The following is a 16,159-nucleotide window of genomic DNA, read 5'->3' as shown; positions in this document are numbered from 1 at the left end:
CAAACAAATAAAAACAAACTAATAAATGTTACGGCAGCGGAAAAATAATGTTTAGATTAAAAGAAGTAATACGTTGATTGTTGCCAAAAACCTTTAACCTTGAGATTATAGATACTCATTGCACACAAGACAATAACGAGATATTTTTTAGACACGCGATGCCTTTTCCGGTTCTTCGTTTAGTGCACAATAACGTTCTCTTACAATTTTATCAATTTATTCGTGTATTTTGTGTTGCTCTATTATGAGGTTTATATACATACTGAATTCCATTTTGGCAAGTACATAGCTGTCATATCTAATATTGGGAGAGGTGGTAGGTACGCAATAATACGTTTTTGAAATTCTGTAATCAGTATTTTACTGATCATGTATACTGACCGTGCATTATAAGCAAATTTGACCCTGAATTTTGCGTAATCTGAAAAATAAAAAACGAAGCTAATGGGTTACAATATATAGTGCTGATATGGAAATTTTGGATTTGGCAAAATAAACAAGGCCAAAATGGATCCAAAATGTATTCCGGGAGATCGAAAGGCTAAGAGTCTTTCTTGTTTTTAGATTATTTTAACTATATTCTATTCAAAATATTTTTTTTATACAAAATAATTTCATTCATAATTTCACATGAGACATTCGCTATGATTCGGGCGTCTGTCAACTGTGGTGTAAAGGTCCCATGAATGAACCAATCATTTAACGTGTACAAATTGTATGTTTATAATGATTAGACTGAATTTACTATTTCATTTGATCATGGCTAGGGTATTAAATGCCGTCATCGTCCATGACTCAGATTTGGTTAATGCACGACCCATCTATTAGTGAAAGTGATGCAACTTACTTAAGCCAGGCTTACCACACATAAAAATGAAACATAACTACCAAGCCTTATTAAACTCAATTACCTACATTTATTTATGATAGTTATACATTATAATGTGTGAGTCACTACAGCTAAAAAAGTACGTATATATATATAACTGTTCAGCAAGCGGAACGGTGGAAAATTGGAAGTCCGCTTATTGTGTTGATAAAAAAGTAATTTATTGAATCGTTTTAGCTATTTATATTATGTCATACCATACCACATTATTAGTCGTTTGATGACAATAAATCGTATAAACATTGTATGATAGGGTCAATGTGATATTGACTGTAAAAAATATACGCGATTTTTTAACAGGGAGTAATGTCTAAAAATAGTTACACTCTGGAAAGTCCCGAATTTTTCCGTCTACAAAAAATTTCCCATCATAACTAGCACTACTCCAGCTTCTCAACATGTATTATTTAGAAATACATTTGCAAAGAGTAGGGATGCAGTCAAGTCGTGTCAAGTCGTATTCAGTTTAGTTGTGTTGATAAGTTTTTGTTTGTTTGTTTCTTTTTTTTTTTTGTTGTTGTTGTTTAAAACAACCCCTCTGCACTGAACGCGCATATTCCTCATACGCTACTGAAGAGCTTAATTTCCGGAAATATTTATAGTACATCATATACATTAAGTTGGAGTTTTTTTTTTTTCTCTGTCTATTACGCAGATGTTTTTTGCACGCAGATAAATCTGAAAGGGAAAGAAAATGTGTCGGGGATTATCAACATTACTACAGTTTGGGACATTATTAGGTTTCTAAATACATTCAAATTCAGGAGATGTGAGATCTATTACACGGCGAGGATTATATGATTCTTGCACAGTATCAGGTCAGTGTTGATTTTTTCTTTGCATGCTAGGAATTTGGGGCGTGAGCGGTTTGTTAAACTGTACTGATTTAACAATACAGTTAGAATAATATAAATAACTTACTGACTTAATTACTAATTTACTTAAGTAACTACAAAGCTGTGGTGTACATATTAATTGAAATATGCAGTTCCGCTTCTATTGCTACATTACATGTAGGCCTATCTACTTGCAGGATACTGTAAACATGCCAACTATTAGTTGTTCTAGCTTAGGCCTCAGAAATCATTATAGTTTGTGTTTTCCAAAAATGCTTCTTATTTAAGTGTATTTCTTAAGTTACCAAAAGAGTCACCTATGTGCCTGTTATCTGAAAAATCTTTTTTCTTCCGTCATGGTATTGTATACCTATAAGTTTTCTCCAAAGCGTACAATTTATGGAAGTGTCGGACTATTTTTGACGTTGGTTCCAACCTTTGCTGTGTATAACGTAGCAATTGGAAACGGGAACCAAAATTATTAAAGGCGTGGCCGGTTATGCAAAATTTACGTACTAGTATTCATTCGTTATTTATGAATTTAGTTCTTGGCAGCTACATTTCATTTTCTTAAATTACTAATAGAAAATGAACTATATACATTTGAAAAACCTTTTTACTTAAAAACGAATAGGAAAATTAGATGTTGTAGTAGCTTTCTGAGGCTTTGTATTTTGCTAATCGCGCAACGTTAGAATATTAGCGAGATATTAATTTTCAGAAAAGTCTCAGAAAGCTAGCCCCTACTTACATTTGTAATGGATGTCAAAATACTAACTTTGTTTACATGTTGCTACTTTAATAACAATATGCCACATAATTTTACAATTAGCGCTATTTTTTCGGGTATAAAGAATCCGACAAATTCTAAAACAATTGTTTAAAGCGTTGTTTGCTCATGTTAAGTATAATATATACTGACGGGTTATAAGAAACGCTAAATCGAAACATTGACTGAACAATAATTAGATTAAAATTTCATCTACACAGTAAAAACTAGGATTTCACTGGAAATATACATTTTTTTGGCAATTTTAGTTAGCAATTGGATTAACAGTGTAAAGTCATTTCCAGGAATTAAAATGCTAATCTTTCAGACATTGTCAAGAAAATTTTTTTTTCAAAATCAATATCTGGTGTGTCCGCCACCACTGGCTATTACAGCAGTCAACTTCTCCTCAAAGAGCCACGCCAGTTATATAACATTTACTGTAGGAGCCTCACGTACATGTGTCGTCAATTGCTGTACAGTGCTCGGCTGATGTTGACGTTTACGTTAACGTTGTCCGATGTAGTCCCAGTCGTGTTCTATTGGTTTACAATCTGGAAAACAAGATGGTCAGGGTAGTGCGTTAATGTTGTTGTGATGGAGGTAGTCCACATTGATACTGGGGACATGTGGCATGGCATTGCTATGTTGTAACGTTAATTCATGACGTTGGTTAAACATTGGAATAATAACAGGTGCAAGGACCTGATAAATGTACCTTCTAGCTGTGATCTTTCCCCGACACACCACCAAATAGACAAATCACGGGGGGGGGGGGGGGGTGGGGCTGAACGTTGTCTATCGGCAAGTGTGCCTGTAACCTTAACACGTCGGGGCGTCCGTGGCCGAGTGGTTAAGGTCGTCGACTTCAAACCACTTGCCACTCACTGCTGTGGGTTCGAATCCCGACAGGGACTTTGCATTCTTTCATGTGAGGAAGCTATCCTGATAGCTTACGGAACGTCGTCGGTTCTACTCAGGTGCCCGATCGTGCCTGAAATAAATCATGGAAGGGCACCTGAGCTCTTCCTCCACCAGTACAGCTGAAACGCCGCCATATGACCTATACTGCGTCGGTGTGACGTAAAACAAACAGACAAACAAACAAACTCTAACACGTTGGTCAAGCCGCGTTTCTGTGGATCTTGAACAATTAAAATGGTTTGACTCAATCCACAATCCAGCAGCTCTCTCTTCCTTATTTAACCTTGGCATTTTTGACGAACGTTATTTTGTTAAGTTGTTATGAATTAACGTTTGTGTGTACATGACAAATTTTACAAATTTGAACAGCATGGTTATCGTGCACAGACTGCACGAGAAGTTTGTGACTGTATCCTCGGTTTGACCCCCGTAAGCAGCGAAGTTTATCGATATGTTGTGTGTAGGTTAGATGACCATTATACCAATGTTTCGTCTGCTGCTTGTGTCCCTTAGTTTTTGTTGTTGTTGTTTTATTAAGAAAAACCGTGACAATTTTGGGTGTAGCGTTTTTTAAGCCCGTCAGTTTATTATTGGTTTCTGAGGCATAATGTGCATATTATAAACAAATTAATTACAATTAGAAATGCCTGTCACGAGGATAGCACACTTTTAAATGAGTCATAATTAAACATTGTATAACTTACGACGGAACTTATTTGCTTCCTTTTCTAATATCTTGTGTACAGCTATCGTTACAAATTGTATATGATGAAATAATTAATTTCCTTTTTAAACTTTAAGTTAGAAGGTTTAGAACAGTTATAGAGTTATTGTTACTGTTCTAAAAAATGCATGTACTTTATTCACGAAAGAAGACGAATATTGCCTATGGAGAAAAAAATGAGTGTACAAATTAATTTAAAGTAAGTATGTGACTCTCTTTGATATTGAATATTGAAATTTTAAAGATCCTGTAACTCAATTTTGTATGGTTTTATATTATAAATATGATGCTCAAATGAAGATTTATCAATACCATAAGTTTCAAAATGCATTATTTGAAAAGATATATTATCATTTCAACGTAAATAAAGGGGGTTAATTTCGATAAAGTCTAAGCCAAATGTTTTGTCAGTAAGAAATGAATGCATACATTTTAATGTTTATGGAAAATGTTTAAGAAGAATAATTATATACATTTAAATGTTGATACAACCTTTATTACAACATACAAGATTTTTAATTTGAGGGTGTTATTCTTTGCAACAATTATTTAGCATCCACTACATGTCTTGCCGTTTCCCGTCATTAATTTCTTGAATCGTTCTTAAATCTTGAGTGCAATTAACATACATGGTAATACCACTCAGAACTCTGGCACATCGAAATATGTAAGAATCCGGGACAAATTTATGTTGAATGTCAATCGGCAACATAGTGCACTATGTATATATAATTGTATAGATTAACATAATGACTATGTATGTGTACTCTTTAAATATGATATTTTCTATCAAATTTCTAATAATGAGTTACCGCCTTTTAAAAGGAGCCTTGTGTTTTAAGCGCATGCCAACAAGAAGTCACGATAAGTTTCACGAATACTTTTAGAACCTGTATTTAAGATAGTAAACATGTCTAAGTAATTCTTGAAATCAATACCAATCTGTGTCCCTGACATTCAATAGTTTCCCATCGCTGAACGACGTTCTATATTAGATGTATGTAATTATGTCTGCTATAAGTCGTCGTCTTTAAACTGCTGTTGACTGTTTTTTCAGTAGGAGACTTTGTATTTGTATTTTCCGTATTATAGGACAACCCATAATTGTCGGAAATCCGTTTGTGCGACTGTAGAAGAGATGTTAAAGTTTCTTTTTCCTCTCTTTAGCGGCCTCAATAAAACCGACTTTGCTATTTGAAAACTACTCATTTTTGTTTTTATTACTCTTAAGACCTCGTGTCACTCCCTTTCAATCCCAGACGACTGTTAGAAGTATTCTATGTATGGGATTTTGCCAAAGAGGTAGAACAATTCTATACGTATACAATAAAATTTTTGTAAGTCGCCGCACATGTTTTCGTAATGGGTTTTTCAATTGATAATCATATCCAAAAAACACAGGCATATATTACTTCTGACATTGCGTAAATAATTTAAAAAATGTTCAAATTTATGAAGTGGTTTAAGAAACACCGTCAATTACTTTCTTTTCAACTTTTTGTAGTGCATGATAAAGTCCGTAAATACAGTGGCCAGATGTCTTGAATGTGCATAATTAAACGTAAACAAATAAGTATTCTGAATCTCAATATTATGTTAAAGTCACTGTGAACACAAATTACAAATATCGATTACTTTAGACGATTTGTAATTTACAATAATTATGCTTGCACAAATTTTCTGAGTGCCAACGTTTTCAAAACGGGCGACAATAAGGAAGAAGTGTTACTCGTGATCACTTGATAAATAGAACCGTTTTATTTGTATGATATTTCATAGCATATTTATATACACGTGTATGAACAGTAACCAAAGTAGTTAGCTTGTATCTAAAAATACTACTTTAATTTAATATATTTTATTTTTAAGTAATGAACGCCGGGGTAACATTTTGTCCTCGGTTGAAAAAATGACCCATGAGTCATTGTTAAGAGACTGATCCATGAGAGTTCATTGATTATTGATCAATTTCAACGTTGATAATTGACCCTACCTATTATAAAATGACCAACTGACACGTTTAAAATTCATCACCATTGAAAACTTATCGTCTATAACAGGCAATTTGTGTCGCATCGTCGGAACCCACGGTACACATTCCGTATATACTATATTTAATATTTATCGATACATGTATACGTACTCTCCTGCGCATCGGTCGAATGTTCAACTATCGCTCACTGTCTGAAGTAATGGGAGTGTATTCAGTAAGCTGCGAAGGGAGCGTAATGTATACGATAAATAGCCTGGGTTACCGAGGATGTTTTTGTCGTTGAAACTTGATTCCTTAAGCCTAATGTCATACTGATGAAGTGTACTTTTATTTACTATATTTAGTAACAATGTATGTTTTTATACTATATCAGCTGAAATAATAATTTCTAAAATCACTAGCGCACCCGAGGGAGAAGGAGAGCACCTGGGGCGCCCCCAACCCCTCAAAGTCCTCGATAATACTAAAAAAAGAAAGTCTAGTCTACTAAAAAAGGGCTTACAATTCAATCTATCTGAATACGAGTGACAATACTGGCCCCGCTGTTCAATACACGTAACATGTTTATGACGCATGTGGAGAGTTTCTGTTTGTTCAAAGTGTTTTTTTCTTATTAAACTCTGAACTATACGTAGTCACGGCCGCACGTTGTGCGCTAAATGTCACAGGGTGAAAAAATATGAAGCCTGACTGGGACTCGGACTCGGGACTCTTGGAATACCGTTTCGTGGCTCTACCCACTGAGCTATCCGACCGCTTACACACTATCTTCTTATAGTGAACAGTTTAATACACAACGTGTTATGACCCAATTTTGATCAAAATAAACGGAATCACCAGATTTCAACCCCTTTTTTGATAAGAAATCATATCCACAAAATCACCTTGAAATTTATTTCATTTCCAATATTTTCACACAATCGATTATCTATTATCATATTATTATAATTATACATATTTAAGAGTGTGGTATTTCTATCTCTCTAATTGGCCGGAAATCAATTGATGATTGATAATTTCCGCTTATGAATGGCCTCGATCAACACAAGGAAAAAATATATTAAATTTATAAAAAATAAGTTATTTATTTAAAGTTCAATTGTAGTGGTTAAATTGGAAAACTGTGCATAAAATTTTCGTTTCTATATTTTCCGCTGCACCAGAATGTATTATTTTGTTTTTACTAAGTTGTGTTGAACTTAGTGTTTTAAACGTTGATGTTTTATTCCATGCCGATCTAACAGGCTAAAGAAAGGATATAATACGGTACACTTTGCCAAAATGTGTGTTTATAATCCGATTCACGTTTATTCATTAATATGTTGTCGATTGCTTTCATGGCTTTGTGTCTAAATATATTAAAACGTAGACGTATTTTCTTCTGAAATGTTGCCAAATTTCTTTGAGTTTACATTTATTTTGTCTACACATTTGCAGAAATTTGTATCATGTGTAATTTATTTATTAATATGAATGGAGCATCCGTTAAAATGATAAATCATGATATTGCTAATTGGTTTAACGGATTTATCAAACATTACTAAATTGATAATACTCACGTCTTTCTTATTTCTGATAATACATAGCGTGTTAAACAAATGAATTTATCAATATCTTATAGGTTTCACCTAGTACAAATATGATTGTGTCTTTTCAGTTCAGTTTATGGGCAGGAAACGAAGATGTCTGATTATAAGTCTAAACTGACAAACAAGGACTTTCGTAACTGGCTCGGGGCGCACTTTGCTGTATCTGAAGCCAAAGCTGGCTTGCAGGATGTCGTCTGCGACACGTTGCAAACTCGTCATCAGGAGATAATTAACCATGTCACAACTCAAACACTCAGTAACTTCCGGTGCTCAAGTTGCTATACTCAGACTATTATTTGTTGTTCATTAAACACTTGTAATCGAAAATGCTCGAAGCATCAACTATTTAGACCGTGTCCAAATGGAGTGTGTGACAAGATACGGGATAGAATTATAACCGATCATAGATTCTCCAATCCTTCCTGGAAGAATACTCGTGCAGAACTTTGGAACAAATCCTACTGGGAGTATGCTAAATGTTTTATGCCCCTTGGGGGGTATTCCGACAAGAATACCTTTTCAGAAACAGACCTAAATGGAATCATAAGTATATTGTTAAACCAGAATGATTTTGTTAACGAAGTCAACGATTCCATTTGTGATAAGGTAAAACAACTTTGTTATTTAGAATTTATACTCTCTTTCCACACTTTTATGGTTCGCAAATTTTGTTCGTCTATGAGCTTTTCTATTTTAATTAACACTCGTTTTTGTCGGAATTTTAAATTTTAAAATATTTTAAATACAATGTATGTTAAATGCATTTTAGATCTGCAGTATAAAATTGATGAAACTGTTAACAAAATAAAATGGAATATAAATACAATAACAACATGTTTATATAAAACTCGCTCTGCCACAGTAATGCCCGATTCTAAGAATATAGTTCCTTTTCTTTGTACAAGAGAACATATTTCCTTTTAACTGGCGTCTTAGTCAAATATCTTATCTTAAATGTGGAGGCCATTTCTTTAGGCCCTTTTTTATTTTCATCAACTTCATTTAGGTTAAAAGTAGCTATGATATTCACGTTTAATGAATTATCAAATACTTATAATTATATATATTAAGTATACCTTGCATAAATGTGTTCCACCGTCACATATGTAAATGAATAAAATTTAGTTATAAATAAAAATGAAGAATATTTTTTTTATAAATCGCGCATTATGCTAGCGGACTGCTAAACGTTTTCAGTACGTCAGTACATTTTACTTGAAACGCTGTTTTTTTCCATATAAAAGGACCCCCTTAACATTTTGTGCGGTATAATGTCAGAAAATACTAAAGTATATAACGATACATGAATACATATAATGTATATTCAAATATTATAATTGCACGATTTACACAGGCACGACATTTATTGAACGATTTGAGACACAATTCAGATATGTTACTTAGCGACCAGAAGCTAGAAGATGTCGTCTGCACACTACAACAACTTCTGTCCTGTTGTGAGAGTTTCAAAAATAATTCCAAGACCTCAGACGCTCGAGCCAAATTAGAACAGGTTATTACTGTGTTGTTGTTGTTGTTGTTGTTGGTGGTGGTGGTGGATGTGGGGGTGTGTTTATTTGTTGTTGTTGTTGTTTTTTTGTTTTTGTTTTTTTTTAATCAATAACGATGTCTGAAACATTTATCTCCCTTAAAATGATAAAAAAGCTCCAATGTTCAAGAATTACCAAGAGTACCAAGTATGTGTATATCAAACAACACATTTCATATACCACTTATTATGGTTAAGTACTAAAGCAATTAAACACTCATCGTTTCCGACAAATGATTCAAAGACTACAACATTTATTTAAAGAGTAACTTATAAGGAAGAGTAAGTTAAATTGATTGTTGATGTAAAACACAAATTATTATAATTATTAAACGTGAAATTAGGATTATTACTTGATAATTATGCCTCTTTGAAATAAAAAGTAAATTGTTATGAAATTTTCTGTCTGTCTGTCGGTTTCGATCAATAACTAGCTACAACCTTCAAATTTCATAGGATAATCAACCTCATTGAGTACAAATACCCGAATGTTTTGGGCAATGATGTGTGAAATTATTTTCAATGATCGCCAACCCTGATATCGAGACGACCCCGTTATTCTGTAACTCGCCCATTTTCTCACCTTGATATTGATGGTTATCGCTGAATCCTTTTGACACGTGATGTAAACAACAATTGTCTTAGTTTTACGATAAATAACCAGTTTCTGTTTTTCGATATTTTCGTTTATTTTAATGCTTTCTAATTTTGTTGTTAACGTTTAAAGAATTGTCTATTATCTCCCCTGAAATTGCGATGGTAAGCCAACCATTGAATTTCCCACTGTTTTTAAAACAATTATTGTGGTCATGTGACATAGTAGTCACTCTTGCTCTCTCAGTTTCTTAACGAGCAGCTGATACTTCACATTACTTAAATTTACTTTATTCATTTAAACAATTTTGGTATATCTTGGTATATTTTGGAAATTAAAGATTGAGAATGGTTGGTCTTGTTTTTAAACTATTGATACATTTTTCTGAGTCACAATTTTGGCAATGCCTTACAACATTTTTCTTTACTTGACATTCCAGTTGAAAGATGGTTCTTTTGTTTTACCTGAAGGATATGGACAGCAGTGTCTACAGAGTCAAATTGAGAAAAGTAAGATTTTCACACTCTTTCACCTATAAGTTATTCTTCAGTTGAATAATTATTTTAAAAAATTTGAAGCTTCATTTATGAATATGACCGTTTGTACTTCAGACATATAAAAATGTTAACTATTTTTCTAAATCGTACTACTGATAATTTTTTTATATGGACATGGATATGAATTCGGAACTATTTGTTCACAATTTAAAGCGTAATAAGCTATATCTAATGAAATTTAAAATGCCTCTGATATTTAACACGCATGAATAATGTTCGTTTACAAAATAACATGTCTGGGAACAAAATGTCATACTGCCTTTTTAAGTAGGACTTTAGCCATTTAGTATTGATTTAAATCTCTCTTCACACAAATTTCTGTCATGCATGTATTAGATTTAAATTTAGACATTATCAGTACATGCTATCATCAATTTTTAAGTATCGGGGTATTCGTAATAAGGAAGTGGTTGCATTATAGACAAAGACTTCTGTTCTTTCAATGTCTTGATCGTTCCTATGTACAGTATTTTATTTAAAGCATAACATTAAAGGTATAAATGTTTTTTTTAAATTTTTATAGGGTTGTATGGTTTGAGACTGGTAAATAACAAATTGAGTAGTTGGTATAATATTAAATGGCGGTTAATCCTTTTTTCATTTCTCAGATCTTAAGAAGGACTTAATACAATTCAACAAAGATATACATGGCACGATACCTATCTCCCCGCTGTTTGAAGATATTGACATGGCAGTTCCGGACGTTTATGTCCAGCCTACAATCAACAGGGTTTTGTCGGGCTGCCCAAACGCCAAAAAAGGCCAAAGAACAGCACGTATATCATCTTTCAGAGAAATATTTCACGGTCAGAACGGACCTTATCGTGAAATATATTTGTGTGCAGAAACCGGGCTTGGAAAATCGGTGTTTGGAAAACGGTTAGCTTTGATATGGAGACAAGCGAACGAATCTGACAAAATTCAGAGAAGCTTTACCCAGGACGAAATCGATGAAATCAGTTATTTTGATTTTGTATTTTACATTTCCTTAAAAGAATCTGATCAGACGCATCTTGACGTTGACGAAATGATACAGCAACAGATCATTAGATACCTTGCGCATGCGTCACAATACAAAACTGAATTTCTTGAACATATCTTATCAGAGAGAAAATGTCTGATTATTCTAGATGGTCTCGACGAATGGTCACATGAAAAAGGGAATATTCCAATTAGAAGACCTAGGCAATCTTGCACATTTTTAACCACCACTCGCCCTTGGAGATATACAGTGGCTAGAATAAAACAAAGTAAGATTGATCTACAGCTAGAAATGACAGGTATTGATAAAGAGGGTAAGAAAGCTTTAATAACAAACATATTAAAACATTTCGGTAGTTGTGACGATCAGTCGGAGTTGGAGAACAGTTTGAAGGAATTTGAAAAAAAAGTTGCAAGAAGAAACGTCAATGACCTGGAGACTAGTCCAATGTTATTATTATACATGATATGTCTCTGGCAGGATGGGAAACCATTAGGTGATTCTCGTTGTGATTTATACTGTAACATCTTAGAGATGCTGCTACAAAAAGTGGCACGACAACTGCAGCAGGAGGTAGAAATTAATCCGAATGACAGTACTTACAAACCAGAATGCTTCGAGGGAAAGGAGCATTGTTGTAAGAACATTCATTTCGTGAAGGACTTGTCGCATATTGCTTTCCTTACACTCTTCAATCAAAGTTCAGTAGAAAATAGGCTGGTATTTAATGAAAATATAGCAAAGAAAAACATGTCAAAAAGCTGCATTGAATTTTGGCTGAAGACCGGCATAATAACAAAGATAGTACGGAGTAAAGGATTAACATCCCGTGATATAAGGATATCCTTTATTCACAAAACTTTTCACGAGTTCTTCGCTGCTCTCCATGTAGCATTTAACCAAAAAGAGACAGACATTGTGATTAAATCATGTCCAGATATAAATTCAGTTTTACTGAACGCAAGCTGTTTACAGAATCTATGTGGGCTCAGTCCAATTGCAAGTCAAACAGTTCTAAACGGGATAGCAAATGTTATTTCAAACAGTTGTCAAACAAAAAGCCTCCGGAGAAATACGTACGCTTTCGCAGACTACTGGGAAATGTGTGATTTAAAACAAGATTTCCAGAATGTAATGGTAGCGTGTGTGAATGAATGTAGAGACAACGGGTACGAACCTCGTTATCAGTTGGAAGATATGTTTCTGAATTTTGAAGGTGAACCTGAGAGCCAGTATGTATCATCATTGATTGATTTATTAAGGCACTCAGATGATGAAACGTTAAGGCACACAGTTGTTAAATCAATCAAATTTGGACGGGCTCTTTCCCGCAAAAGTGTCCATGATCTAAGACTGCGACTGGGAGTGGACAAAATGAAATCACTGCAAAAACTGGATATCTGGGGTCATCCTTGTAGTAAAGATGTTGAAATGATGCTAGGGGCGTCTCCGGACACATTAGAGTGTCTTCTTCTTCATGGGTGCGAAATGCAAGGAACAAAAGAAATTGAAAGGTACATTGAAGTATCTGAGGGAAGCGTCGATAAACTGATGTCTTTAAAGGTTTTGGAAAGCATCGATCTTTATTGTATATCAATGAATCATAGTCAGATAGAAAAAGTAGTAAAGTGGATAGAAGGTAGGAAGTCGATGAGACAAATTAAAATAGCCCGGGTAAAATGCCTAGATCATGAGAATAACAATTGTGTTGCGCGTATACTGGATCTGTCTGAACACACGCAACTTGATGTCATTGGTGTTGGAAACATGTGCGCTGATCAGGTAAAGGTCAACCCCTTATCAATACGGGAATTTTGGGGAGAATGCAACCAGGCTATGGTCACGTCATTCTTGACCGACTACGCTTCGTCCGCCATCAATATTCGTACATTAGTTATTGAATTCATAGATTCATACGAAACTGTCAAAAAGATATTAAGTAGATTAACTCATTTTGAACACTTAGTTAACCTACAATTGAAAGGTCTTGACCTGCAAAAAAACGAACTTATATTGTCGAGACACAAAACTGTTGAACACGTGCGACTCATTGAAATAAGTATGGAGAATCAAGCATTGAGAAACTTGATTGAACAGTTAAGTACATATAAACATAGTGTTACAGTAGAAATCGCCTCGTGTGACGTGGAGCATGAGAGCGGTGCCGAAAGTTTTGAAGAACTAAGACAGGAAATAGAGATGTCGCCTGAAAAGTACTCTGTAATTGCCAACCTGAAATGCTCCGGACACGACAATGCTTTTGCGTTCAGAACACTGCCTTCATAACATGCTTTGGTTGTTGGGTCGTTCGAATGGTGACACATAGATTAACAAGGATGACGTTCCTATACGAGAGCTGGAGTTTAAGGTTGAGAGTATAAAATATTTCAGTATTATATCTTCAGCATTCATGATATTAAAACATATATAAAACATACATTTATTTCAAACAGGAGAAAGTATTTATGACGAAAATGAATGTGTCGTGTCAATCAGCATTATCATGGTTATCCTAAAAGTAGTTTGGAAAACATTCATGTGTGGATTGTGATCTAATCATATTCCTATTGTGATCCATATTTACATTAGTTAGGTCTTGGTCTTCCAGAAATAACTGCATTTCTAAGAAAGCTATTTTAACAAATAATGTCTATTATGAAGAAATTGTTTTTCATCATCACTATAAATAGCCTAAAAGAGATTCCAAATTGTGGAAATATTTAGACTAGTTGCTGTTTTTTGTTTGTTTTTTTTTTTTCACAAAGAAAATATGTTTATGTTTATGGCTGTTTTTCTTCTTCATCCAACTTTGTGCATATCATTATATCAAAGTGAGTTCGAAATTTAAGTGTATTTAACTGCGTATTATTTAAGAGTATTTGTTAAGTGCATTTGATACGTGTAAGGTAAGAATATTTTATACACGTGTTAGATACGTGTATTTGATCTGCAAGTTAGTTTAGTTAGATTATTGTATTTTGATACAGATGCTATTTAAGTGTATTTGATACAAGATTATGACAAGTGTATTTGATTTCATATAAAGTGCATTTAATATGTATTTAGTTAAACGTATTTCATATGCATGTTAGTTAAGTGTATTTGATTCACGAGTCAAGTGTTTTTGATTGTTTGTTTGTTTCATTTTACGCCTTTTCCCAACAGTATTTCAGTCATATAGGCGGGTAGTTTCCTATCCATCGTTCCTGGAGAGTTACACCAGTACTAGACTACCTTCCTCCGCGCTAAACTACCAAAGCATCTCCCGGGGATCGAACCCACGCCAGAGAGGTAACTGGATTAGAAGTCAGCGACTCTAACCCCTCGACCACGGAGGCGGTTTTGTATTTGATATGCGGGTTACTTAGGTGTATTTCATACGCAGGTTATTTAAGTGTATTTGATACGCATGTTATGTAAGGGCATCTGGTACCCACGTTACTTAAGTGTTTTTGATACGCAGGTAACTTACGTGTAATTGATACGCAGGTTACTTAAGTGTATTTGATACACATGTTATTTAAAGGTATCTGGTACCCCAATACGAAAATTTGTTTAAAACACGTGATTTAAGTGCATTTGATACGCAGTTTACTTAAGTGTATCTTTACGCAGGTTATTTAAGTGTATTTGATACGCAGGTTATTTAAGTGTATTTGATACGCAGATTGTTTAAGTGTATTTGAATCGCAGGTTAACTAAGGGTATCTGGTACCAACGTTACTACGTAGATGATTTAAGTGTATTTGATACGCAGGTTACTTAAGTGTATTTGATACGCATATTATTTAAGTGTTTTTGATACGCATGTTATTTAAAGGTATCTGGTGCCCACGTTATTTAAGTGTTTTGATACGCAGTTAACTTAAGTGCATTTGATACGCAGGTTACTTTTTAATACGCACGTTACTTAATTGTATATGGTCCTCATGTTACTTAAGTGTATTTGATACACGTTACTTAAGTGTATCTGGTCCTCATGTTACTTAAGTGTATTTGATACGCAGGTTACTTAAGTGAATTTGATACGCAGGTTACCTAAGTGTATTTGATACGAAGGTTATTTAACTGTATTTGATACGCATGTTATTTAAGTGTAACTGGAACCCATGTTTCTTTAGTGTATTTGATACGCATATCATTTAAGGGAATCTGGTTCACACGTTACTTAAGTGTATTTGTCCGTCTCATAATCTGCATAATACAATAATCATATATTCATATATAAGGGAGGTTTTAGGCGGTGTTTTTTTTCTGTCGAAAGTTTTATTGCAATGACTTTCTATGTTTAAACGTTCCAGAATTACTCAAACATGAAATGTGCAATCAAATTGGAACATCCTTTTATTATGTTCACATACAGTATATACCTTTGTTAAAAACATAATATGAAGTAATATGTAACAATATAGTACATTGTACATGTTTTGGTCTACTGCTTGAAAATAAACACCAATAAACAATTTCTGTTTTACTTCATTTAATTGCATTATTATAATTATTGCTTATCTCTCAGAATAAAACGAAAACTGATAACATGAATATTATGGTGGCTGATTTGGAACACTTGCATCGTGTTGTCGCTAGCGACAGCACGACAAAGAGCAAAACGGCGCGTTGTCGCACTGCACGCAAAACAGCGCGTTGTCTTGCGGCATGTTGTCGCGAATGTCACATTGTCGCTCGGTTCAAATAAGAAGGCTATTTGTATATATATAAACCAAGAGAAATGGCGACATCTCGCAAAAACCA

General features: G+C 34.1%; 1 protein-coding gene across 2 annotated transcripts; it reads left to right on the top strand.

The window, feature by feature from the left end:
* Nucleotides 1–1,522: 1,522 nt before the first annotated feature.
* Nucleotides 1,523–15,870, top strand: LOC132712686 (uncharacterized). Of its 2 annotated transcripts, XM_060695095.1 has the most exons (5): nucleotides 1,523–1,707; nucleotides 7,793–8,330; nucleotides 9,079–9,237; nucleotides 10,308–10,377; nucleotides 11,034–15,870. In XM_060695095.1, the coding sequence occupies exons 2-5, from the start codon at nucleotides 7,818–7,820 to the stop codon at nucleotides 13,691–13,693; spliced, it is 3,402 nt and encodes a 1,133-aa protein (XP_060551078.1). In that variant the 5' UTR covers nucleotides 1,523–1,707; nucleotides 7,793–7,817; the 3' UTR covers nucleotides 13,694–15,870. The 2 variants fall into 2 exon arrangements, with proteins under 2 accessions (XP_060551078.1, XP_060551079.1); XM_060695096.1 differs by lacking the exon at nucleotides 9,079–9,237.
* Nucleotides 15,871–16,159: the final 289 nt, after the last annotated feature.

Source organism: Ruditapes philippinarum, unplaced genomic scaffold (assembly GCF_026571515.1).
Source record: "Ruditapes philippinarum isolate M1 unplaced genomic scaffold, ASM2657151v2 ctg4336_1_1_1_1, whole genome shotgun sequence".
Classification (NCBI taxonomy): Eukaryota; Metazoa; Mollusca; class Bivalvia; order Venerida; family Veneridae; genus Ruditapes; species Ruditapes philippinarum.
This window is presented reverse-complemented; position numbering and strand designations above follow the sequence as displayed.